The sequence below is a fragment of the Carcharodon carcharias genome, chromosome 1, assembly GCF_017639515.1.
Source record: "Carcharodon carcharias isolate sCarCar2 chromosome 1, sCarCar2.pri, whole genome shotgun sequence".
Taxonomy (NCBI): Eukaryota; Metazoa; Chordata; class Chondrichthyes; order Lamniformes; family Lamnidae; genus Carcharodon; species Carcharodon carcharias.
In genome coordinates, this window is record NC_054467.1 from 198,932,153 (window position 1) to 198,959,712 (window position 27,560).

The following is a 27,560-nucleotide window of genomic DNA, read 5'->3' on the forward strand; positions in this document are numbered from 1 at the left end:
GTCTTTAGAAAGCATTTATAGTTTAAATCATTTGTTATATTTCTTGGCACTGAAGCACTGGAACATTTCTTTTTACAGTTCCTCTGAGTGTCTCCACCTGATTTATAGAGCTTTTACTTAATATGGAATGGACGAGGAGTTACATACCAAGTAAGTTGGGAATGAATAACAGGTATGAGCAGTGCAAGTGAGACATGTGCTCCATCACTGATTTTATGGGGCACCGTGGTCCCTGCCAGTCCTGACTAAGATGTTGTTGGGGAGCCTACCCACAGAAAGAATGGCCCAACTGTAATTTGGCCATTAATAGGCTGAGGATTTCCACCCCTCAGGTACAGGAAGTCCTGCCTCAGAGAGCTGCCAGTCAACCAGATGGCTGGCAGCTCTGTAGTCCCAGCAGTGCCAGGCGGGACCGGTGACCACTACTGGGACTACGGGCTGCCCCTATTGGAGACCGTTGCTTGTCCCGGACACCAAGGTTAGTGGGGGGGATTTCACCGGGGTCAGGCTGGTACATCCTGGCAAGGTGTTTGAGGGGGCTGGTTTCAGAGGCTGGGGTAAGGGTAAAGGGGGAAGTGTGATCTTACTGAGGAGAGGGGTCCTCCCACCTTGCCTAACATCAGCCCAGGCAGCTAAATCTGCCAAGCTATCCACTTAGCGTGGGTCTCCCCATGCCATGGGTAAATAGTGATGGGTGAAGGATGAGGCCCTGAAGTGTGCATTAATTGGCCCAAGGACAGGAGAGCCACCTGACGACCCCATCCCACTCTCATAAAATTTCATACAGATTTGGGCAGATGGATGAACAGCGGGAAGGCCACACGCTGGATTTTACGAGACCATCCCCCCACCCCCGATGCCTCTCGACTTCAAACCCACTGCTGGGGGAAGTATAAAATCCAACCCATGGAAGAAAATATTAGCCCTACCCACATGATGGAAATGGTGTTACTGATCCACCGGAAAGCCACCTGGATCCTACTATGTCTGGCAGGGCTAAACTGACATATGCAGGTTGAAGTCCAATGACATCGATTGGACACTGACGATATTTTAAACTTAGGCTTGAGCAGAGAAACCACAGTGGCTTTCCAACTGTGGCAAGCCCATCAAGGATTGGGATATGAAGATGCCCAGAAAGACAAGTCTTTTATCCACTTTCTTCCAGCTGATCAAGAGGAGCGGGGTTGCTCATTCAGGCTCCGCTCCATTATTTCCTGCATTGGCGGTCACTCAGAATCGAGGATAATGTCAGTCAGGCTTGGTGAGACTTCAGATGACTGAGGAGCCAATTCTGGATTCACATGTTCTTCCACAGTGGGCGCACGTTGTTGTGCAGGAGAGTGGAAATCACAGACCCGGGTTGGTTTCCCTTTCCTTCCTCTGGCTCCGCCTTCCGCCTCGCTGTCACATCGCCGAGCCTCGAAGTGGCTCGTGCCTAGATGAAACAGGTGGTGCCGTCCTGAGCGATCAGCAACATTCTCCTCTTAGCCAATGGTATTAATGCTTCCATGCTTTAGGGTAACCTTGAGCGTATTTTTGTACCTTTTCCTTTGGCTGCCTTTTGAGCATTGGCCAATGGAGAGCTGTGAGAACAGAGCCTGCCAAGGGAGGTGGTTTTTGGGCATTCAGACGCAATAGCCCAACCCTCAGAGTTGGTTTCGCAGGAGCAGGGCTTCAGTGCTGATAGATGCAGCTTCATGGAGGATGCTCACGTTAGTCAAGTGGTCCTCCCATTTGACCCCCAGCATTCAATGCAAGCACCACTGATGAAAGCTCTCAAGGATCTGCTGTCAGTAGACAGTCCATGTTCCGCTGCAGTAGAGGAGGGTGGTCAACACAACGGCCTTATAATCCAGAACGTTTGTTGACTTGCAAAGGTCCCTGTTGTCAAAGACATGTTGGCGCAGCTTGAAGAAGGCAGTGCTGGCACAGTTGACTCGGCGTTGGACTTCCTCATCTATGGTAGTCCCAGATAAGGGAAGTACTGCACATACTCCACAGCCACTCCATTGATGTGGATGGTGTGGGGGATGCTCAACTGGCCCAGGGAAGGTTGGCGAAGGACCTTCATCTTGGCGATGTTTAAGGACAGGCCAAGCCTCTTATACGAGGTGTTGAAGAGGTCAAGCATCCTATGCATGTCCTGTAGAGAGTGAGTGATCATGCAGTAGTCATCCGCAAACTGAAGGTGGTGGATGTCCATGGTGGTGAGTTTTGTTTTTGCCCGTAAGTGACCAAGATTGAAGAGCTTCCCGTCCAGATGATTCCAAATGCTGACATCAAGATGAAGTGGACGATGACGGTCAGGTAAATGGTGAACAAGGTGGGAGAGATGACAGGACCTTGTGTGACCCCAGTCCAGATGTGAAAGGTTTCAGATCCACCACTTAGGACGGTGGCGGTCATGTTATCATGCAGGAGTCTCAGTATGGTGGCAAACTTCAACGGGCAACCAAAGCGTTGGAGGACGATCCATAGAGCTTCATGGTTTAAAGAATCAAACGCCTTCATCAGGCCGATGAAGGTGAGGAACAAATCTTGATTTTGCCCCTTCATTTTGCCCCGGATCTGTCTAGCCACAAAGGCCATGTCCGCAGTGCCCCGGGATGGTCGGAAGTCACACTGCGTTTCCAGAAGGATCTCCTCAGTGACTGGGCGAAGGCGGCTCAGGAGGATACAGGCCAGGATCTTCCTGTAAATCCCAATAGAAACCCTCCTTACCACATCTAAATACAAGGCCGTGGGCAACTACAGGTCAGTTGATTTCCAGTAGACAAGCAGCCTACTTGCACACCCGATCCATCATCACGATAATGAGGCCCAAAAGTTAAAATTGCATCATTCTGCTGCTGGGCAGTTCATAAGCTATCTGATCCCTTTACTTTCTCACTAGAAATATGCTTGGAGTTAAAATCGACCATAGAGTTCCCTCCAGTTCAATCATGTTGGACAAAAAACAAGCCTTTAAAGCTTCTTCTAGCCAACAGCCATTGGCCAAGATTTTGTTGAAGTGGTGCATCTCACGGTGTACTCTGTACTTGGTCATAAACATTCAGGTTTTAAACTTTTTTGCCCACAAAGCTGCTTGCAATGCGAGCTGATAACAGTGTGAAACTGAAACATATGGTATCTGGGACATTAATGAACAGTGATCCAAAACATACATCTTCTTAAGCAATAAGATTAAATGATTGAGAAATAAACAGTGGAAGGACTGAGAAGAAGGTTGCATTAGAGTGGATGGATTCAATGTCAAATCAGGTACAGAAAGAGAAATAAAGAGAAGGAAAGAAAGATTGCATTAAGAGTGAGAAAAAACAACAGAAAAGTAAGAAAATAAAATTATAAAATTTTTAAATCTCCAACAATTTACAACCTGAAGAAATGAGACTGTATAATTTTAATTTTACAAATGATGTCTACTTCAGCACTTTCTGTTTCCATCTAATTTCAGAAGCCATTGAGTGGCTGGACTTTGTTATGTTTCTTACCTTTGGGTTTGGATGACGGCTAATAATAAGGCTGATAGGACCTGGACCACACTCACTTAGAATTGCATATGCTTCACTCAGAGCTGCATGTCGCAGGCTTACGGAGTCCACCTCCAAAATTTGATCACCTCGGCTGGAATGAAAGGAAAAGAAAATTACTTATTCTAGCTCAGTGTGTGAAACAAAATGAAGAGGTTATGATGCCTTGCTGTCATGTACGTAGTTGTGTCCATTTCAAAAATGCAAGCCCTGGTGAATGGCATGATGGGGGCGGGCAGGGACCAGTGTCGTCCCATAGGCACTACCCTTGCCGCTGATGAGGCCCTCCATTGGGCGCAGGGGCGAGGGGAGGCGATAGCATAGTGGTATTGTGGCTGGACTAGTAATCCAGGGACCGAGAATAATGCTCTGGGGACTAGGTTCAAATCCCGCCAAGGCAGATGGTGGAATTTGAATTCAATAAAAATCTGGAATTTAAAGTCTAATGATAACCATGAAACCATTGTCGATTGTTGTAAAAACCCATCTGGTTCACTAATAGCCTTCAGGGAAGGAAATTTGCCAGTCCTACCTGGTCTGGCCTACATGTGACTACATACCCCACAATAATGCGGTTGACTCTTAAATGCCCTCTGAAATGGCCTAGCAAGCCACTCAGTTGTACAAAACCACTACAAAGTCTCAAAAAATGAATGAAACTGGATGGAGCACTCGGCATCGACCTAGACAGGGGAAATTACAAAGGCAAACTCAGCCCTGTTGACCCTGCAGAGTCCTCCTTACTAACATCTGGGGGCTAGTGCCAAAACTGGGAGAGCTGTCTCACAGGCTAGTCAAGGAACAGCCTGACATAGTCATCCTCACGGAATCATATTTTACAGTTAATTATTCCCAGACACCACCATCACCATCCTTGAGTATGTCCTGTCCCACTGGCAGGACAGACCCAGCAGAGGCGACAGCACAGTGGTATAAAGTCAGGAGTGAGTTACCCTGGGAGTTCTCAACATTGACTCTGGACCCCATGAAGTCTCATGGCATCAAGTCAAACATGGGCAAGGAAAACTCCTGCTGATTACCACGTGCCGCCCTCCCTCAGCTGATGAATCAGTGCTCCTCCTTGTTGAATGCCACTTAGAGGAAGATCTCAGGGTGGCGAGAGCATAGAATGTACTCTGGGTGGGGGACTTCAATGTCCATCACCAAGAGTGGCTTGGTAGCATCAATACAGGCTAAGCTGGCCGAGTCCTAAAGGACATAGCTGCTAGACTGGGTCTGCGGCAGGTGGTGAGGGAACCAACAAGAGGGAGAAACATACCTGGGTCTGCGGGAAGTAGTGAGAAAACCAACAAGAGGGAAAACATACCTGACCTCAACCTTACCAACCTGCCTCCTGCATTTGCATCTGTCCATGACAGTATTGATAGGAGTGACCACCGCACAGTCGTTGTGGATACCCACCATCATGTTGTGTGGCTCTACAACTGTGCTAAGTGGGATAAATTTCAAACAGATGTAGCAACTCAAGACTGGGCATCCATGAGGCGCTGTGGGCCATCAGCAGCAGCAGAATTGTACTCGAACACAATCTGTAACTTCATGGCCTGGCATATCCCCCATCCTACCATTAGCATCAAGCCAGGGGATCAACAGTGGTTCAATGAAGAGTGCAGGAGGGCATGCCAGGAGCAGCATGAGTACCACCTAAAAATGAGGTGTCAACCAGGTGAAGCTATCCCACAGGCAAGCAGCAAGTGATAGACAGAGCTAAGTGATCCCACAACCAATGGATCAGATCTAAGCTCTGCAGTCCTGCCACATTCAGTCGTGAATGGTGGTGGACAATTAAACAACTCACTGGAGGAGGAGGCTCCACAAATATCCGCATCCTTAATGATAGGGGAAGCCTAGTATTTCAGAGCAAAAGATAAGACTGAAGCATTTGCTACAATCTTCAGCCAGAAGTGCCGAGTGGATGATCCATCTCAGCCTCCTCCGGTGGTCCCCAGCATCACAGATGCCAGTCTTCAGCCAATTTGATTCACTCCATGTGATATCAAGAAATGGCTGAATTCACTGGATAGTGCAAAGGCTATGGGCCCTGACAATATTCCAGCAATAGTACTGAAGACTTGTGCTCCAGACTTGCTGCGCCCCTAGCTAAGCTGTTCCAGTACAGCTACAGCACTGGCATCTACCCAGCTATGTGGAAAATTGTCCAGGTATATCCTGTACACAAAAAGCAGGACAAATCCAACCCAGCCAATTACCACCTCATCAGTCTACTCTCGATCATCAATAAAGTAATGAAAGGGATCATCAACAGTGCTATCAAGCAGCACTTGCTTAGAAATAACCTGCTCACTGATGCCCAGTTTGGGTTCCGCCAGGGCCTCTCAGCTTCTGACCTCACTACAGCCTTAGTTCAAACATGGACAAAAGAGCTGAACTCCAAAGATGAGTTGAGAGTGACTGCCCTTGACATCAAGGCAGCATTTGACCAAGTGTGGCATCAAAGAGCCCTAGAAAAACTGGAGTCAACTGGAATCAGGGGGAAAAGTTGAAGTCATACCTAGCACAAAGGAAGATGGTTGTGGTTGTTGGAGGTCAGTCATCTCAGCTCCAAGAAATCACTGCAGGAGTTCCCCAGGGTAGTACCAAGGCCCAACCATTTTCAGTTGTTTGACCAATGAATTTTCTTCCATCATAAGGTCAGAAGTGGGGATATTCACTGATGATTGCACAATGTTCAGCACCATCTGTGACTCCTCAGATACTGAAGCAATCCATGTCCAAATGAGCAAGATCTGGGCAGTATCCAGGCTTGGGCTGACAAGTGGCAAATAACATTCGTGCCACACATGTGTCAGGCAATGACCATCTCCAACAAGAGAGAATCTAACCATCACCCTTTGACATTCAATGGCATTACCATCACTGAATCCCCCACTGTCAACATCCTGGCGGTTATCATTGACCAGGAACTGAACTGGACTAGCGATACAAATACTGTGGCTACAAGAGCAGATCAGAGGCTAGAAACCCTGCAATGAGTAACTCACCTCCTGACTCCCCAAAGCCTGTCTACCATCTGCAAGGCACAAGCCAGGAGTATGATGGAATAGTCCCCACTTGCCTGAATGAGTGCAGCTCCCACAACACTCAAGAAGCTTGACACCACCCAGGACAAAGCAGCCTGCTTGATTGGCACCACATCCACAAACATTCACTCCCTCTACCAAATTAGCAGCAGTGTGTAGCATCTATAAGATGCACCGCAGGAATTCACCAAGGCTCCTTAGACAGCACCTTCCAAACCCACGACCAATACCATCTAGAAGGACAAGGGCAGCAGATGGATGGGAACACCACGACCTGGAAGTTCCCCTCCAAGTCACACACCATTCTGACTTGGAATTATATCGCCATTTCTTCAACGTCGCTGGGTCAAAATTCTGGAACTCCCTTCCTAACAGCACTGTGGGTGTACCTAAACCACAGGGGCTGCAGTGGTTCAGGAAGGCAGCTCACCACCATCTTCTCAAGGGCAATTAGGGATGGGCAATAAATGCTGGCCTAGCTAGAGAAGTCTACATTCCATGAATGAATAAAAAAACAGGAGGGTGCCCCCACAGCCCACAAGCAGACTGCCCAGACATAATTGGCAGTCTGCCCACATGGTGTTCACCACCCCCCGCCCCCCCCCCCCCCCAACAGGTAGCATACTAGTGGCAGCAGGATGAGGCCCTTAATTGACCCTTTAAGAGAGAGAAAGCCGAAATTGATCTTCCCACTTCAAACTTAATTGGGGAGAGTCTCCACCCCACACCTTCCTGTCCAATTAAACGGCACCCCATGCTTTTCCAGTGCGACATTAAATTTCATCCATCCAATGCACTACTCCCACCCACTTCAGTGTGTACAACCAGTATGCTCCATTCTGGTGCCAAGTGCTCCATTTTAGCCTTTTATTGGTTCTATTTTGCACTTCATGGAAATTTTCTGGTTGAGCACAATGTTTTTGTTTTAGAAAAGAGCATTCTCTGTCTTAATAAAGTTGGCACAAGATCACCCCAAAACTCAAATGCTGCTCTCAGTATCAACTTTCCTACCACAGGGCAGGAAAAAAGCAATATTGGCACAAATACTTTTTGAAACAAAACATTTTTCAATTTAATACTGCCATTTGCCCTCCTTTATTCTGACGCAAAGTGAGGGTCTTTTGTGAAGTTTTGCCCATTGCTTCCCTCCTCTGCTCTCTAACCACGGGTGAATGGGGACTATTTAATTCCTCTGATCTCTGGATCAGTTGACTTCATTGAAATTCAGAGACTAGTTGGCAAATGGCCAAGACTGCGAAACGCACAGGAACTTTAAACTGCAACTCAGTGCACATTGGAAGATTGTTTCAAGGTACACCACTCCAATTCAGAATACAAGGTATTGCTTATCTACTATTTAGTATTTAGCTGCCACTTATCATCCATCTAGTTTAAAATCAGGTCAACACACTGCCTTTGACTGTTTAAAAAGTTTTCCCCCTAATAATCCACTGTTTAGCATCATTTTTATACAGCATTTAAAACATTTTTATGATGTCGAGATTGAGATGCTTCAGAATCATAGACAGATTTGTTGCAAAATCTGCAATCTCATCCTACAGGATTTGGTTGGGGTTGCTGAAAGAATTGGCTATGAACAACCTAGAATTCCAGAGGACTTGATTATGGCAAAACATTCCTGGGATACAGTAAGAGCAGAAGCAGAAAATGCGACTCCTATTAAGCATTGTTCTCACTGAACATACTGAATCACAAAACTACTTCCTTTTTTTTGTCTGATTGAGTCTGGGTCTTGCTGAAGGGATTAGTGTGCATGCAACTCCTATCTTTCCTGGTGAGTGGGAGGGTGGGGAGACTTGTATGGTGAGAAGCTGAATTTGGATGCAACTGAGGTTAAATGGAAGCTCTGTAAGGAAAACAAGGTGGAGCAATAGACCTGGGCTGAAGCGGAAAAATCCATATTTCACAGGGAAACTTACTCTTAATTCAAAATCCCTGTTGCTGATTGTGATAGGTAATAGTTAAAACTCTCAGAGATACTATTTTCTCTAGCTCAAGCATATTACAAAGCGAAAGTTTTCTGGATGCCTCAATAAAGTAAATACAGCACATAATAATGAGTTATGTAAACATGATGGTCCACATTCAATTTCCAGCCTGTGCAAGTCACCTGAACTCTGCCATTGTGGTAATCTGATGTGTAATATACCTTTAAGAAGAATGTCATAATGGAAAGTCACATGATCTCAGTAGCCAATACTGCAGAGTAGCACGGGCTACCTCAGTAGCCAGTAGTAACAAGGGTTTCAGTTGAAAGCACACAAGTGTAGATGCTGAGTTCCTTTGTAAATAAATAGAATGTTTTCTACCTAAGAACTATACGCTGATCTACTCTATGGTACCGACTCGGCCATCCTGAAACAAGCATGCAACCTGGGTCCGTAAGACCAGCCAAACTAGTGACTAGGATTTAACAAACTGGCGACGAGGAAAAACCAAAAGGACAAGAAAAAGCGAAGATACAGAAAGCTGGCTTCAAGAATAAAATAAGTTAATGAAGGACATCAGGGCCATACCTCACACGGTAACTGTAAGTAGAATTTCCGTCCTAATCGTCGAAGCAATCCCCTCAAAGCATACTGCAAATTGGAAAAATTGATCCTTTCAATCTAGCTGCGGACAATTGGTCTCATTATATTGAACACCTCACGTTCTTTTACCAAGCAAACGACATTGCCGGGGAGGAGAAGAGGCGATCGATCCTCTTATCCACGTGTGGGAGTAAGACCTATGGGTTGATTCGAAGTTTGACGGAACCCAGCGCACTTGATTCAAAAAGTTTTGATGACTTGGTGAACCTTGTGAAGAGTAATTACCAGCCAAAGCCCTCGGTGACGATGCAACTGTTCACATTTAATTCAAGGAATAGAGCCCCAGGGGAGACAGTTGCTTGTTATGTGGCATGTCTAAAACAGTTAACAAAACTTTGCAAGTTTGATAAATCTATAAATGATATTTTTAAAGATCATTTGGTGTGCAATGCAAATGAAGGTACGATTCAGAAGAGATTACTGTCCGAAACAAATTTGGATTTTAAGAAGGCACCAGAGATAGCACTGGCTATAGAAAGTACAGTAAGGGATTTGGAAGCTATACAAGGAGCACAAAATGGTGCTGTCCTCCACGGTGGATGGGAAGCCCAGGCCAAAGAATGGCACGAAAATGCAAGGCTCTGCTGAGAAGCGGGAAGCAGCCACAGACAAATAAAAAGAAATGACTTAGCAGTGAAAACATCGAATAATGGTGGAAACAAAAAACCTTGTAATTAATGGAAGTTTTAAAAAATCAAATGTTTTTACAGTCATTGAAACAGACATTGTAATGATAGAATAATGAAATAAGACATTGCAATGATAGAATCAAGCAGACTCAAACAAAAGAAAATACCCCATGAGATCTACAACATAGAAAAGCCTGAAATAACAGATTCAGATATTTATTCTTTGTATAATTTGAAGGTTGGAAGAACAGAACCAATCTATGCAACAGTGAGAGTGAACAATAAACCTATTAGAATAAAGGTGGACATAAGAGCTTCCACTATGGTAATTGGTGAACATACTTTCAAATGTTTGAATTATGGGGAATGTAAATTAAATTGGGAAGCAACAGATGTCAAATTGAAAACTGACACAGGAGAAGATATCAAAGCCAAAGGCATAAGCAAGGTTACTATACAGTATGGAAGCCAATCAGTAAAACTACCCTTGATGGTAGTAGCAGGCAAGGGGCCAAGCCTGCTTGGACGAAATTGGCTTAAGGAAATTAAGTTGTAATGGGCTAAAATCTTCCAGCTGAGAGTCAGTGGGCTTCGTGAGCCACTACAAAAATATACCTCAGTCCCTCAAGAACTCGTTTTATTATTGAACTTCTTAGATTCATCACTGGTATGTGCTAGACAGATCAGAGATTGGACAAGTCGAGACTCAGTCTCATCCAAAGTACGTGAACAAGTTCTTCATGGTTGGTCACAAGAGCAGGAATCTGATGAAATGAAATCGTATTTTCACAGAAGATATGAAATAACCAGCTAGGAAGGTATCTTATTGTGGGGAGCACAAATGATTATTTTTCCAAAAGGTTGAAAGTCATTGTTAACTGAACTACATAGTGCACATCCAGGAATTTCCCGAACGAAGACTATAGCATGCAGCTATCTCTGGTGGTCTGGGATGGATAGAGAAATAGAGAGCTTAGTGGGGAGTTGTATGCAGTGTCAGCAAGTGCAAAAGTTACCTCCAACAGTTCTGTTACACCCTTGGGAATGGCCAGGAAGGCCATGGGTGCAATTACATTTTGACTATGTGGGACATTTTATGGGAACAATGTTTCTGCTTATTGTTGATGCACATTCAAAATGGATGGACTTATGAGGTGAAGTCACCGACATATTTTGCTACAATTAACAACCTATGCCAAAGTTTCGCCATCAATGGACTACCAGAAGTGGTCGTATCAGATAACGGCACAGCAGTTATGAGTGCTGAGCTTCAACGGTTTATCAACCTCAAAGGTATCACTCATGTAAAAACTTCACCATACCACCCTTCCTCAAATGGACTGGCCGAGAGAGTGGTTCAAACATTTAAGGCTGGCATGAAGAAATTAACTGGAGATTCCATAGCGACCAAGTTAGCAAGTTTTCTTTCCCATTATAGGACACATTATACAACAACAGGTGTCATCCCTGCAGAATTGTTGAGGAAATGCCGTTTTAGGACAAGATTGAGCTTAATAATGCCAAATTTAGGTGGGAAGGTGGAAAGGAGTCAGGGAAGTCAGAAAACTGGACATGACTGGCATAGTCATGACAGGAAGTTTCCGGAGAGACGGTATACGTGAAGAATTTTGGAGAAGGACCCAATAAGTGGTTATTCGATGAAATGAGTGCAGTGACTGGACCTCTTTCTTACCATGTGAAAGTGGAAGACCGAGTTACACACAGACATGTGGCTCTTATCAGGAGGAGAGAAACAAAGTATCAAGAAATTATACCACAAGTGTTCATGACTGAGGCAGTGTCTCCTGTTGAAAGAACTCAACTGAGTACAGATGTGTCTGAAGGGTTGGCTGTACCTGCAAGAGTTGAGGAAACAAATCTGCAGGTGCCTACCAAAGAACCAGATGTTCAGACAACTTCAGAGAAGGAGGTTCCTGATGAAGCATCTGAAGCTGTGGAGCTGAGATGTTCTACATGCATAAGAAAACCACCAGAAAGACTGAATTTGTAAATTACTTATCTGTGTAAATAATTTGATATTTTGAAAAAAAATTGTCATTGTAACTGTAAAATATATTTGAGTAAAGGGGAGGGATGTCGTAATCTGATGTGTAATGTACCTTCACGAAGAATGTTATAATGGGAGATCACATGATCTTAGTATCCAATAGCAGAGCAGCGCGGGCTACCTCAGTAGTCAGTAATCTATAGTTGGAGTCTGTAATGTAGAGACAAGGATTTGAGTTGAAAGCACACAAGCGTAGCTGCTGAGTCCTTTGTAAATAAATAGAATTCGTTCTATCTAAAAACTGTCAGCTGATCTACCCTGTCTATGGTACCAACTCGGCCATCCTGAAACAAGCATGCAACCTGGGTCCGTAAGTCCAGCCAGACTAGTGACTAGAATCTAACAGCTATTGTGGCAATAGGGCAATGCAAAGAGTTCCAACACCGTGAGGCTTGTAGAAAGAAAACAATGTTGCTATTCCTGATCACAATCCTGCTGGAAAGCATACATTTTAGAAGTTGGTTAAGAGGAGAATTGAGTTCCTCTGTGATCATCTCCTTGGTTAAATAGCTTCATTCAAGGGTCATACCTAAACAATAGCCATTGTCAGCACCATGTGGAACTGTATCGCAGCATGAGTCAGCACTATCAGAGTGGGGAGAACACTGGGAAAACCAAATTTATACAAATATGTTCCTGAAATGTATTGACACTTTATCCGATCTACGGCTTCCTTTAACAAGGTTTCCAAACGAAGACATATCACCTGTAGAAAGTAGCACTCTACCTGTTACCTTCAGTGAAGCACTGAGCAGTTCACAATTTCAAGAAAAACATTTTCACCTTAATCTGCCATCCAGTTTGGCAACGGATCCTGGGGCAAGGCTGTGGATGTAGATTCCTGGGGTTCCATTCTCTAATGTAAGGCAACAGGCACCAATCCCTAACCCAACTCCAGCTTCTGAAATGAAACAAATAACAGTAACAATGCTTACACTGTGGTTGTGGTAACATAAAAGGAATAAAATCTTGAAACTTGCAACAGCTGGCTAGAAGGGCAGATCAGTAACAAGGTATTTTGGACATTTTAATGGTATGTAGCAAGAATTTTCATCTTATTGGGAAGAATTTGTAGCTCGTTGGGCGAGCATGTGCCCAACCCTACCGAGCGTAAAATGATGCATGATGACATCGGGCGAGCGGGCCAACGTCATCGCACGCTCATGCGATATTTCGGTTGGCGGGCACGCGCTGGAATCGGCAGCATACCCGCCAACCACGAACAGGCTTATTAAGACCATTAAAGATATAATTGAAAGAAATTTTTCGCTGCCTGTCTGACTTTACGGTTGGCGGCAGGTGAAAAGGCCAAGCGGCCTTTCCCTTTTTAAGAAACCTCATCCACGTGCAGGATGAGGTTTCCAACAACAAATAAAAATAAAATGAAAATTTTAACATTTAATTTATAAAGACCCTGTCACATGAGTAGGGACATGTTTTATAACATTTTAAAAATCTTTATTTTTGTTTTAAACTGTTCACCCCCATGAGGCAGCTCTGTGCCTGAGGGAGCTTTTCGAGCGCGCACTCGCACGCATGCATGAAGTTTGCGCTCACCTCCCCCACCCCGCCCCACAGGCAGTGCTGAGCAATGAAGCATGTGTTTCACACTGGGCGGGCCTTGATTGGCCCATCAGCGTGAAATCATGGTCTGGCCTGATCTTGGGTGGCGGTCAGCTTCCTGACCGCCCCCTTCGAACCTGCCTGACGAGGGAAAAATCCTCCCCATTATATCAAAGTTCCTCTAATTCTCGTATGGACCTCCTCTGAAACTTGGCTGAAATTTAAATAAAGGAGGACATTGGCCCTACTAGTTCATTAAACAAATATCTAAAATGTTAAAGTACAGCCTATTCCTGTAGAGAGTATGTTAGTAAAACAGGAATTTATCTCACTTCTCGACAGACATAACTGTTATACAAAACCATTCTCTATACTTGCCCCCTTCATCCCAAAATCAATCTACTCTACATGCTGGGAAATACAGGCTGTCTTGATGTTCTTGATGTTTGTGAAGTCTCATCATGCTAAATTGGTCTGTAGATTTCAGGCTGACTAAGGTGTGGTTGCAATCTTGCAGGCAGATGGTAATATTTAATGGAAGCAGCTTTCTATAGGATCCAGTTGCAAGTGGAGTCCCAAAGCTGTTTATGTTGAAAATGTTGTTCTTCAACAATTTTATCAAACTTCTGAAAGAATGCATGATGACAAAAAGAAATGTAGGCAGGGATTAGTAATCTGGATATAATATATAGGCTAGAGGCTGAATCAAATATATTGTGGGAGTGGACCCATGTGTGATATATGTCCTTGTAAATGCAATGTGCTAGTTTAAGATCTGGATAATTTCAAGCATGTGCATACCATACAAGATTACAAGTTGAAGATTCCAGAGCAGGAGAAGGTCATAATAGATAATTTTTTTCAAAAAAAGCAGTGTAGAAACCTTAGGGATAGCAAATAGGATATATTGTTAGCAGTATAATAAAGAACTAGGAACTTTTCATTTTTAAAAAGCCTTGGCACAGCTAGATTTAAAGTTGAATATCGATTCCAGTTTTGGTCCAGACACATAACAAGGGAGATGAGAAGAAAGCCCAGGAAACAGAATGTTACCTCATCTTTTGGAACTTAACTATTGGAATAAGTTCAAGAAATTAGGGCATTTTCATTGAAAAAACATAGGCCCCATTAGTTACAGAGAGTGACGTATTTAGTATCCAGCACACATGGAAATACAGACGCTCTATCAAATGTAATAGCAGAACTTCAATTCTTTTCCACCATTGTTCACTTGACAGCTGGCCAGGTGAAGAGACTGACCAGCTGACAGGTGGGAATACCTTCGGAAAAAGGCTGCAGCTGAATACTTGAAAGAGAGAGAGAGAAAGATCACGGGCTGAGGAGATTGTGATGAGGGAGACCATGTGGACTGATGAGCAGATTGTGACAGGGCCGTTGTTTGGTCTGTAGCACGACTGAAGTTTGGATTGAAGTGGAGCTGAAGTTTGGATTGAAGAGGGACTGAAGTTTGGATTGTAGTGGAGCTGAAGTTTGGATTGTTGTGGAACTGAAGTTTGGACTCTTTGGACTAGTGTAAGATTGAATTTGGATTGTGGTAGGACTGAAGTTTGGATTGTAGTGGGACTGAATTTTGGATTGCAGTGAGGTTAAATATTGGATTATAGTGGGACGGATGTTTGATTGTAGTGGAGCTCAAGTTAGGATTGTTGTGGGACTGAAGTGTGGATTCTAGTGGAGCTGAAATTTGGACTGTAGTGGGATTAAAGTTTGGATTGCAGTGGAGCTAAAATTTGGGTTGTAGTGGAGTTGAATTTTGGATTGTAGTGGGATTGAAGTTTGGATAGTAGTGGAGTTGAAGATTGGATTGAAATGGGACTGAAGTTTAGACTGTAATGGAGCTGAAGTTAGGATTGTTGTGGGACTGAAGTTTAGATTATAGTGGAGCTGAAGTTTGGACTCTAGTGGGATTGAAGTTTGGATAACAGTGGGACGGATTTTTGGATTGTAGTGAAGTGAAAGATTGCATTGTCGTGGGACAGAATGTTGGATTGTAGTGGAGCTAAAGTTTGGGCTATAGTGTGTCTGAAGTTTGGATTATAGTGGAATTAAAGTATAGATTGTAGTGGGATGGATGTTTGGATTGTAGTTGAGCTGAAGCTTGGATTGTAGTGGGACTGAAGTTTGGATCGTAGTGGAGCTGATGTTTGGACTGTAGTGCGACTGAAGTTTGTATTGTCGTGGGATTCAAGTTTGGACTGTAGTGGGACTGAAGTTTGGATTGTAGAGGGATTGACGTTTGGATTGTAGTGGAGCTGAAGTTTGGATTGTAGTTGCACTGTAGTTGGCTTGTAGTGGGTTTGAGCTTCGGATTGTAGTGGGACTGAAGTTTGGAAGGCAGTGAGATATAAATTTGGATTGTACTAGAGCTGAAGATTGGATTGGGGAATGGTCAGCTGATTCTGGAAGGGAGACAGATTGCAGCAGATAAGCTTGGAGACACTGCAGGAAAGTATTCCTGCTCTGCATGGCCCACAAGCCGTGCTGATTAGAAACCTTCTTGCTGAATTCAACAGTTCTCACCTTCCTTCAGATGCCTGATTTCCTAAGGCATGGGAAAAGCAAATCTACATGATTGCTAAAATCTGAGTAGTGTGGCCTCATTTAAAAATTATGCCTTCTGACCTGCTTCTTGGGAGCAGGTAACTTACCTAAAACCCAACCTGCCTGCTTGAACTAGTAGACATTTTTCCAGTGGGTTGGTGTCGGGTAATCCACATTTAGGGGTGAGAATAATTTACCCGAATTCTTTCTGAAGTAGTCTAAGGTATCCTTTGGAATTAGCATGTATTGGGAAGATAGGCTGAGTATGCACATTGGCTGCACTATGCCTGCAGAGGACTTGTTTGATAGACCAACTAGTATTTTGCTATCCTTTTTGTGTTTTCATTTTTGTTTATTATTTCTTTATCCACAACAGTGAGAGGAGAGAAGAAGTCCTGGCTAATGGCTGGCAGCTAATTAGAAAGGATTTCTTTTTTGGAAAAAAGAGCTTCCCTTTAAGCAGTTCCAATTGGTCAATTATCTCTGAATGTCAAGCAGAATAGCCTTTGTGTTCAATGATACTTACGGAATAAATATTGTGAGGGCCTTGCTGACCTGCATGCTTGAATTTCTGATATGTGTTCCCCTTGGGTAAAATCTGCACAAATTTGTAAAGTTCTCATTTATATTTACCATACAGGTAGAATAACAGAAGTTTTCAGTTATATTTATGGGAATTGGTAAAGGTTCACTGATACTGTTGTATAAACTATACCCCCTGGCTCACAGCCAAAACAACTCTGTGTGAGGGCCACTTTACAAGTTAGATATATTGGTGCCTTCCCATGAAAAACTATATAAGATCAGATACATATACAACTGAAAGGTAATTTCCCTAATTCACATTCCAGTGTCGAGCTTCATCTAGGTGAGCACCTAATGGGAATTATGGGCACGCATTCATTGCAATTCTCTGGCCACTAATTTTAAGGAATAGCAAAGAACAGGAGCATCAGCTTGAATTTCTTATATTCAACCTTAGCAAATGATGTCACTGTCAGCAACATGCATTCAGGAAAGTACATCTCAGTACACCTCAGTTATCTGCTCGTTACTAGCATGACCTCCTGAATAGAGCTTTCTCAGCTTCTCTCTATCTCACCTATTCTTTTGCAGGGTGAAGCCGATATTTTGACACCATCTGAGTTGGGACGGTTAAACAAAATCATATATTTATGATTAGGACTACATTTACAACCTTTATCCTTTCTCTGGTGCTTGTCAGTCCTCAGGGTTCATGTAACTTGTGCAGTTTTAGCCATTCTGTTGACCCTCTAATCATTAGCATTACCTTTCTTTAATGTCACCTCCATTATGATACGATCTTTCGGCCCTGGTCCTTTGCGAGAGCAATCTCCCTCTTCTGAGCCCGGCACTGGAGTTCCACCACTGGTATTGGAATTGGGAGAGCTGGACCGGCTCATTAATGTGGGAGTGGGACAAGGAGTAAGGCTAGGACTGCGCAACCTTGTACGAACAGTCAGGGTCACAACTCCTTTCTTCAGTTGCTATTGGGAAAAAATATACATATTAGAATAGATAGATGACTGAATCGATAAGCAGTAAATATTTAAGGGTAAATTCTATGAGACTGTGCTCTCAGTGCAAGGTCTCATTCAAATGGAGTGTGAAGTGGAACATCTGCCACGGAGGCCAAGGTACCTGATTTAGAGCATCCCCAATTTGCCAGTCTTTGCAATTAAAAAAAGACTTTTAAACACAAACTCAAAAAAGAGGTAATTTTATTATAAGCCAGTACATTTACATGGAGATAAAGGCCTCGATTTTTGCTGAGTCAGGATGACTTGGGAGACCTTTAAAAATGATGGGTGGATCCAGATTGCAGGATTCCTGACACCATTCCCAGGGATTCCAATTTTCAGGAGTGCCTTTTAAGGGTGTGGGCTGGTTTGAGTCACAGCCCTGCACCCTGCATCCTGACCTGACTGGCTCCATTGCAGGAATAGGCATGTCCTTGTCCACCACAATTTTCATGGAGTCGGGCCAGCTTTTCAGAGAGTTGTGGTTCACGCCACCTCAGAGAAGTTGTGAATCATAGTCTGCCTGAGGGAAGCTTTTAAAAGTAAGTTCAAAGGTCCTCCTCATGACCCCCATATCAAGATATGACCCCCCCACAACCTACCCACCCCTATGGCCCAGGGCCAGGGAGAGAAACCATGGGCCCTGATGCTACTCCTGTTTCTGAGCCCCTTATCCACTCGCACCATCGTCCCTGCCAACCTTTTAACCCTTGACAGCTCTCGCGATGCACTTTGGGGCCAATAGAATAGAATAATGCAGCACAGAAGGAGGCCAATCAGCCCATTGAATCTGCACCAGTTCTTTCAAAGAGAAATTTAGTCAGTCCTGCCATTGCAACACCCCCCCTACACATTCTTTGCCTATTTTTTTTTAAATCAAAGTATTTATTCGATTTCCTTTGGAACACTAATTTGTATCTATCCACCACAATATCAGGGAGGTGGTGCATTCTAAATCCTAACACTCTGTGGAAAGGATTTTCCTCGTGTCGCCTCTGATTCTTTTGCCAATCAAGTTAAATGAGGTTAAATCTGGGCCATCTGATTTCTGAACCTTCAGCCATTGGAAACAGTTTCTATTTATTCTATCTAAACCCTTCAGAATTTTATACACCTCCATCAAATCCCCTCAGGCTTCTTGACTCAAAGGAGAAAAACCTCAGCTTCTCTGGAATCCCTCTGTTCTAGTAAATCTCTAGTAAATCTCTTCTGAACTGTCTACAAAGCCTTTACATCTTTTGGGTGACCAGAATTAGAAACCATAGTCACAGTGGGGTTGAACCATATAGGTTTTATATAGGTTCAGCAAAACTTCTTGGCTTTTGTACTTTATGACTCTATTTATCGAAAGCTCAGGTTACAGTATGATACACTACATAACCACAGTGACAATTGCACACAATTTGGTCATTCATACTATGCAACCAGCTCTGCATCTTTGAACCTGGTCCCATGCAATATCCAGGCAGCAACATCCAACAGACCTCACAAGCACCACAAACAATAATTTAATGTACAAATGAGAATATCTTGAACTCACAGTGACATATTCTATTAGCACATGACTCCTGGTTTCAATTCCAAGTTTAAAAATGGCAAAACCTTCCAGTAAATAATCACCAACCAATTCACCTGGAATAACGTGCTATTTCTATTCACACACAAGTGAGCCTTCAAAGAAAAAATACACTTTGCATTGAGTGATAAATATTTTCTCATTTTAAATTGAAACTAACCACACTTACAAATGCCCAGCATGAAGCATATAATAGGAGAAAAAAGTACTGCAGATGCTGGAGATCTGAAATATAAACAGAAAATGCTGGAAATACTCAGTAGGCCAGGCAGCATCTGTGGAAAGAGAAACAGAGTCCACATTTCAGGACCACAATCTGCACTGGTTCTGATGAAGGGTCACTGACCTCTGTTTCTCTCTGCACAGATGCCACCAGGCGTGCCAAGCATTTCCAACAAATCCCATTTCTATTGCAGCAAAAAGAACCCCTTTTGCCAGCTGTCCAAAAAACAAACTGAGAACTTAAGTTCTGCCCTCTCACATGGTTTGTGCAGGAAGCTGCTTAAGTTTTTTTTTGTTACCCAGTCTCAAGACATCTTTCCCTACTTTCTCCAGTACTTTGTTAATATTACTTACGTACACGTCAACCATCAACATTTTACAGCCTTATGCAATATATCTTTACAATACAACATAATAAAAAATTTCCACTTTAAGAGTGAAGCTAAATATTTGTAAATAACTTTTAAATGAAGAAGAAATTCTTTCCTTTCAATTTCTTCCCAGCATTGGAGCGTAATTAATCTATACCTTTTTGGAAACTCAAGCTGATTTTTCTCCCTTTCAGCAGTTTCAAACTGATCAACTGCTTTCAATCTTGTTCCTCCAACAAATGGGGCTAAAAATGGAGTCTTGTGGTTTTTAAATTGGGGTGGGGTGTGGTGGGAGGGGGGAGGTGTCACTATTCATGACTTACCAGTAGCCATGCAGATTGAGGTGGAGGAGGCCATGCAGTTTTTATGTACCCACTTCATCTGCATCATTGTCATACCGGCTCAAGGCAATTGCAGCACTGCAGGCTCTTCATCTGAGCTGCTTATGGGCTCTGCACAAAGCCCAGGAGGGGGGTGGGGAGGAGGGAGGTGGGGTGGGGGTGGGGGGGGGGGGGGGGGTACACTGGCACTGGTGCACCTGTCAGGTGGATCTCCCTGGAGGTGGCTAATTAGGATATTGAATAAGGAACAACGGAGCCTTTCAGAGTAGGGACATTCGCTGCGGCCTGTGGATATGGCAATCTGCTGCCTGCACAGAGGGGTGGTGCTATCAGTAGCAAGAGCTGAGAGGAGCCCCGAGGGCACACGTCACTCACTCACCACCCCTGGGGCGCATGGTGGCCACTTGAGAAGGAGATGGTTCTGCCTGAGCCTGGGACCTCCCCCCAAAGTCATGAGGCCCAGTCACTAGCACTATCTGCACCCCCTCTCCTGGGCCCTACCATGACCCCCGAGACCTATGCCAAGGCAAACCCCCAAACAACTCCAAAGGACTCTGATGCCCACTATGCCTGGATATCCCTACCAAACACCTATTGCCCCTCATGCTCTGTATGCCAAGGTATGCCCAAAACAACCCCTATAGCCCTTATGCCCCCTATGCCAAGCTATGCCCACAAACCACCCCAAAGCCCCTCATACGCCCTATGCCAAGCTACAACACTTTCATGCCCATCCACTTGCTATACACTGTATAGAAGTAATGAACCCTATAGTGACAGTAGGATATGTAAAATGAAGCTTTTAGCAAGTCATTCATTCATAAAATAGCTTTTAATACAGCCAATAAAAATGCGGATCATCCAGATTCTTTAACGTTTTAATGGTTGAAAATGCAAGCACTTGAAACCTCTATCTTACGTAAATAAACATTGTGAAATTGACAGAAGAATCAGAGAGCCAGAGCTGTCAATCAACCAATGTTTTCTCTGGGGCTCAGGTATTTCAACAGGCTAATGGATTTATGGGTTCTAAGCCAAGCCTCATTATGTATTCTTAACTGAGAGCCCAGAAATACATTTTTATACAAATTAGAGTAATAGAGTCATTGGGCAGAAACTTGCCCTTGTCAGGCGAGCTGGAGGTGGGGGGGGGGGTGGGGGCGGTCAGAAAGCTGGCTGCTGCCAGCGATCGGGGCCGGAAGGCGATTTCATGCAGGCCAATTAAGGCCTGCCCAGCATAAAAACGTGAGCAGCATCACTCAGCGCTGTCCGTGTGGGGGGTGGGTGAGGAGGGCAGGTGGGACGATCGTGAGCTTCACGCATGCGTGCGAGTGCGCGCTTGATAATCTCCCTCAGGCACAGAGCTTCCTCTGGGAGATGAAGAGTTATTAAAAAAAATAAAGAACTTAAAAATGTAGTAAAACATGTCCCCCCATGTGATTCTGTCACACGAGCAGGGACATGTTATAAATTAAGTTTTAAAACTTTTATTTTATTTTTATTTGCTTTAGGAAACCTCATCCCACCTGTGGATGAGGGTTCCTAAAAAAGTGCAAAGGTCACTTGGCCTTTTCGCCTTCCCACCAACCATGAGGTTGGATAGGCATGAAAAATTTAATTTGATTGATCATTTAATGGCCTTAATAAGCCTTTTAATTATCGGTGGGCTCGCTGCCGATGCTGGCGCTTGCCTGCTGAAACATCGTGCGACTGCGTATTGACGTTGGGGCGCCTGCCCAACGTCAACACGCATCATTTCACACTCGAGTGGGTTGGGCACGTGCCCACCTGCCAAGCTAAAAATTTTGTCCATTGGGTTATACAGCACAGAAACAGGCCCTTTGGCCTATCGTGTCTTTGCCAGCCACCAAGCACCTATCTATTCTAATCCCATTTTCCAGCACTTGGCCCGTAGCCCTGTATGCTATGATGTTTCAAGTGCTCATCTAAATACTTCTTAAATGTTGTGAGGGTTTCTGCCTCTACCACCCTTTCAGGCAGTGTGTTCCAGATTCCAACCACCCTCTGGTGAAAAAAAATTTCCTCATATCCCCTTCAAACCCCCTGCTCCTTACCTTAAATCTATGCCCCCTAGTTATTGACACCTCCGCTAAGAGGAAAAGTTTCTTCCTATCTATGCCCCTCATAATTTTGTACACCTCAACCAGGACCTCCTCAGCCTTCTCTGCTCTAAGGAGAACAACCCCAGCCTATCCAGTCTCTCTTCATAGCTGCAACGCTCCAGCCGAGGCAACATCCTGGTGAATCTCTTCTGCACCCTCTCCAGTACAATCACATTCTTCCTATAGTGTAGCAATCAGAACTGCAAACAGTACTCCAGAGCTGTGGCCTAACTATACAGCTCCAACATAATCTCCCTGCTCTTATATTCTATGCCTCAGCTAATAAAGGCAAATATCCGATATTCCTTCTTAACCACCTTATCTACCTCATCTACACAACTAAGTCACCTTCTCGAAAAATTCAATCAAATTTGTCACTATAGGGTTCATTGCTTGTATACAGTGCATAGTTGGTGAATGGGAATGGAAGTGTTATAGCATGGCATCGGACACATAAGGGGCCAAAGAGGTTGTTTGGGGGGCATACCTTGGCATGGGGGCATGAGGGGCCATAAGGGGGCGGGTGCGGGCATAAGCTGGTATGGATGGGGTGTGAGGGGCAAGCTCTGGAGGGCCTTTTTGTTTTTATTTTAACTGGGACGAAGTCCAACAGCACTGAGCTGAGTCTTTTAAACAGCCTCTCTCTGCACCCAGCAGCCCCTGTGGCTGCCTCTGAACTCTTTCTCGGGTCAGCTGGCCTAACTGCAGCCCACACCCACCCCCACAATGGAAACCCCGTCCTTATGGGCACTTTCTCCTGAGGCAGGCGGGCCGGGTTGGGAATTTTCACAACCTCCACCACCTACCTCAAGGACAAAAATCCAAACCAAGAAAGCATATTATCTGATACGAATGAAAAACAGATGTCCTAACGGAACAGTGAGCGTAATGTTCATCGAGTTGGAAGCTGGATAATCTCAGGAGATTTTGTTATCAGCCCTTAATACTTAATCAGATGATCTCCATGATTATATTGGGCCTGATTTTCAATGACAGGGGTAGGAATGGGAAATTGTGTAAGTCAGTAATCCTTAATGGCTACTGGGTAACAAAAGGATATGGCTTCTTAAAGGAAGTCATCACCATAAGGAGTCAAAAATTGTTTTCAGCTGCAAATATTTACAGTGCACTCTTTAAACCTTTGCTAACGTGCAAAGGAAGTCCAGAAATGTGTACTAAAGGTGTACAAAATTATGAGGGGAATAGTTAGAGTGGACAGGATAAAATTATTTCCCTTGGTGGAGAATTCTAGAACCAGGGGACATAGATTCAAGATAAGTGGCAGAAGGTGTAGGGGGGACAAGAGGAAGAACTTTTTTACTGAGAGGGTAGTGGGTGTCTGGAATTTGCTGCCCAAGTTGGTGGTAGCGACAGAAACTTTAAACTCTTTTAAAAAGTACCTGGATCTGCACCTAAAATGCTGTAAGCTGCAGAGCTATGGGCCAGGTGCAGGAAGGTGGGATTAGAAAAGGCACCTGAGTGTCCTCGGGCTGGCATGGACAAGATGGGCCAAATGGCTTCCTTCTGTGCTGTAACTTTTCTATGGTTCTAAATGATCAAATTTATGTGGAGAGAGGAAATGGCATCTGTGGAGTGACAAAGCTTCTAAATCCCTTATTTGATGGCTAGTAAAGGATATTGTCTTGTTTGACATTCCAAGGCACAATCACCAGAGAATACGAGTGCAACATACTTAACAGGAGGTGATGGCCAAGCTCAATGTTGTTTCAATAAGTACATGACCTGGGAACAGATCTGAATCAAGTCAGCACACCTTAAGGGAGCTTCCAACAGACTGCTCAACAGTACAGTCATCAGATAGATGAGCCAGGCAGGTCCGTATGACACAAAACTCTTTTTTATTCTTTCATGGAGTGTAGGTGTCACTGGCTAGGCCAGCATTTGTTGCCCATCCCTAATTTCTTTTGAGAAGGTGGTGGTGAGCCACTACCTTGAATCACTACAGACCATCTGACGTTGATACATCCCCAGTGCTGTTAGGGAGGGTTTTCCAGGATTTTGATCTAGTGACAGTGAAGGAACAGCGATATAGTTCCAAGTCAGGTTGGTGTGTGGCTTGGATGAATTTGCAGGTGGAGGTGTTTCCATGCATCTACTGCCCTTTTCTTTCTAGGTGGTAGAGGCTGTGGGTTTCAAAGGTGCTGTCGAAGGAGCCTTGGTGAGTTCCTGCAGTGCATGTTGTAGATGGTACACACTGCTGCCACTGGAGGTGGAGGGAGTGAATGTTTAAAGTAGTGGAAGAGGTGCCAATCAAGCGGGCTGCTTTGTCTTAGGTGGTGTCAAGCTTCTTGAGTGTTGTTGAAGCTTCACGCATCCAGGAACGAGAAGAGCATCCTATCACGCTCCTGACTTGTGTCTTGTAGATGGAGGACAGGCTTTGGGGAGTCAGGAGGGGAGTTACTTGCTGCAAAATTCCCAGTCTCTGACCTGCTCTTATAGTCACAGCATTTTTATGGCTAATCCAGTTCAGATTCTGGTAAACTGTAACCCCAAGGATGTTGACTGTGGGGGGATTCAGCAATGGTAATGCTGTGGGGAGATGGTTAGATTCCCTCTTGTTGGACATGGTCATTGCCTGGCACTTGTATGGTGTGAATGTTACTTGCCACTTATCAGCCCAAACCTGAATATTGTCCAGGTTTGGCATCACATGGACATGGACAGCTTCAGTAACCAAAGAGTTGCAAGTACTAAACATTGTGCAATCATCCGCAAACATGCCCATCCAAAACATACTGCTGGTTGGCACGCAATAATTCAATTACAATGTAATTAGGCCAAATATTAGATATATTTTCAGGGTCATGAGGCAAGACATGAAAGCTTAAAAAAGTCTGGCACAGGAAGAACAGAACTTCATAGAATTGCTGCTACTCTTAGATCAATATCTGAATGTGTGTTGCTGGCAGCTGACCTCTGCAAATACTCTTCTTGTTACATTTTAGATCATGGGGAACGTACCTGTGAATTCATGATATTCACTGCCAGCATGTGAGGTTCTTGACCTGGAGCAGGAATTTGTAAGATTGGCCTTTCATAAAATCATAGAAACGTAGAAACTAGGAGCAGGAGTAGACCATTCGGCTCTTTGAGCCTGCTCCGTCATTCATCAAGATCATGGCTGATCATCCAACTCAATAGCCTGCTCCTGCTTTCCCCCCATGTCCTTTGACCCCTTTCGCCCCAAGAGCTATATCTAACTCCTTCTTGAAAACATACAATGTTTTGGCATCAAATACTTTCTGTGGTAGATGAAAAGGTGAAAAAATTCTCCTCATCTCACCTAAATGGTCCACCCCGTATCCTCAGACTCCTGGTTCTGGACTTCCCCTACCATCAGGAACATCCTTCCTGTATCTAGCTTGCCTAATCCTGTTAGAATTTTATAGGTTTCTATGAAATCCCCCCTCATTCTTCTGAACTCCAGTGAATATAATCCTAACCGACTCAATCTCTCCTCATATGTCAGTCCCGCCATCCATGGTAAACCTTTACTGCACTCCCTCTATAGCAAGAGCAGCCTTCCTCAGATAAGGAGACCAAAACTGCACACAATATTCCAGGTGTGGTCTCACCAAGGCCCTGTATAATTGCAGCAAGACATCCCTGCTCCAGTACTCAAATTCTCTTGCTATGAAGGCCAACATACCATTTGCCTTCTTTACCGCCTACTGTACCTGCAAGCTTACCTTCAGCGACTGGTGTACAAGGACACCCAGGTCTTGTTGCACATTCCCCCCTCTCAATTTGTAGCCATTCAGGTAATAATTTGCCTTCCTGTTTTTGCTACCAAAGTGGATAACCTCCCATTTATCCACATTATACTGCATCTGCCATGCATTTGCCCACTCACTCAGCTTGTCCAAATCACACTGAAGCATCTCTGCATCCTCCTCACAGCTCACTCTCCCACCCAGCTTTGAGTCATCTGCAAATTTGGAGATATTACATTTAGTTCCCTCATCTAAATCATTAATATATATATTGTGAATAGCTTGGGTCCCAGCACCGATCCCTGCGGTACTAGTCACTAGTCACTGTCTGCCATTCGGAAAAAGATCCGTTTATTCCCACTCTTTGTTTCCTGTCTGCCAACTAGTTTTCTATCCATCTCAATACACTACCCCCAACCCCATGCACTTCAATTTTACACACTAATCTCTTATGTGGGACTTTGTCGAAAGCCTTCTGAAAGTCCAAATAAACCACATCCACTGGCTCCCCCTCATCAAATCTATTAGTTACATCCTGGAAAAATTCCAGTAGATTTGTCAAGCATGATTTCCCTTTTGTAAATCCATGTTGATTCAGTCCGATTCTGCCACTGTTTTCCAAGTGCTCAGTGATTAAATGTTTTATAATGGACTCTAGAATTTTCCCCACTACCAACGTCAGGCTGACAGGTCTATAATTCCCTGCTTTCTCTCTGCCTCCCTTTTTAAATAGTGGAGTTATATTAGCTACCCTCCAATTTGTAGGAACTGTTCCAGAGTCTATAGAATCTCAGAAGATGACCACCAATGCATCCACTATTTCCAGGGCCACTCCCGTAAGTATTCTGAGATGTAAATTACCATGCCCTGGGGATTTATTGGCCTTCAATCCCATCAATTTCCCCAACACCATTTCCCTGATAATACTGATTTCTTTCAGTTCCTCCTCTCATTAAACCCTGTGTTCCCTAACAGTTCTGGTATGTTATTTGTGTCCTGCTTTGTGAAGACAGAACCAAAATATGTATTTAGTTGGTCAGCCATTTCTTTGTTCCCCATTATAAATTCCCCTGTTTCTGACTGCAAGGGACCTACATTTGTCTTCACCAATCTTTTTCTCTTCACATAGCTATAGACACTTTTACAGTCAGTTTTTTATGTTCCCAGAAAGCTTACTCTCGTACTCTATTTTCCCCTTCTTAATCAAAGCCTTGGTTCAGACTCTAATAATTCATCAAGTGCATCAATTAACGAGTTAACTCAGTTTATCACACTGGGCATTTAAAAATGAAAACTTAACACCAAAAGTTGATCAAAGGAATTGACACTCCTACATGTTAGAAGTTTATATCAGGAATTCTAGCATGGAGGTTTGCAGGCGCTGAGGAATTTCACTATAGCTGTAAAACTCACGCCACTGATTGTGACATCCAAGTTATTAGCATGTATATGATCTCAGTGTATAAAATTCTGTGCTTAGCTGCAAATTTGTAAAGTCTATCCTTTGATACTCGGTTTATATTTTACAAATTTCTAGACAGCTTACTTGGGAAAACACTCTTGTTCATTTTTAGCTTGTGCTCAAATTGCAGCAAGAAACAAACCTAACACCAATCTCCTTGA

The 27,560-nt window shown here is 43.9% G+C and overlaps 1 protein-coding gene across 6 annotated transcripts in view; it reads right to left on the reverse strand.

The window, feature by feature from the left end:
- The window catches only part of pdzd2 (PDZ domain containing 2), a 648,685-nt gene that overhangs the window by 88,376 nt on the left and 532,749 nt on the right, over nt 1-27,560 (reverse strand). For all 6 annotated transcript variants that reach the window (XM_041183009.1, XM_041183071.1, XM_041183135.1 and 3 more), the window contains 3 exons: nt 17,321-17,537; nt 12,688-12,805; nt 3,495-3,627 (listed from right to left, as the gene is read on the reverse strand). In XM_041183009.1, coding sequence (XP_041038943.1) covers nt 3,495-3,627; nt 12,688-12,805; nt 17,321-17,537 — 468 coding nt within the window. The remainder of the gene's footprint in view (nt 1-3,494; nt 3,628-12,687; nt 12,806-17,320; nt 17,538-27,560) is intronic.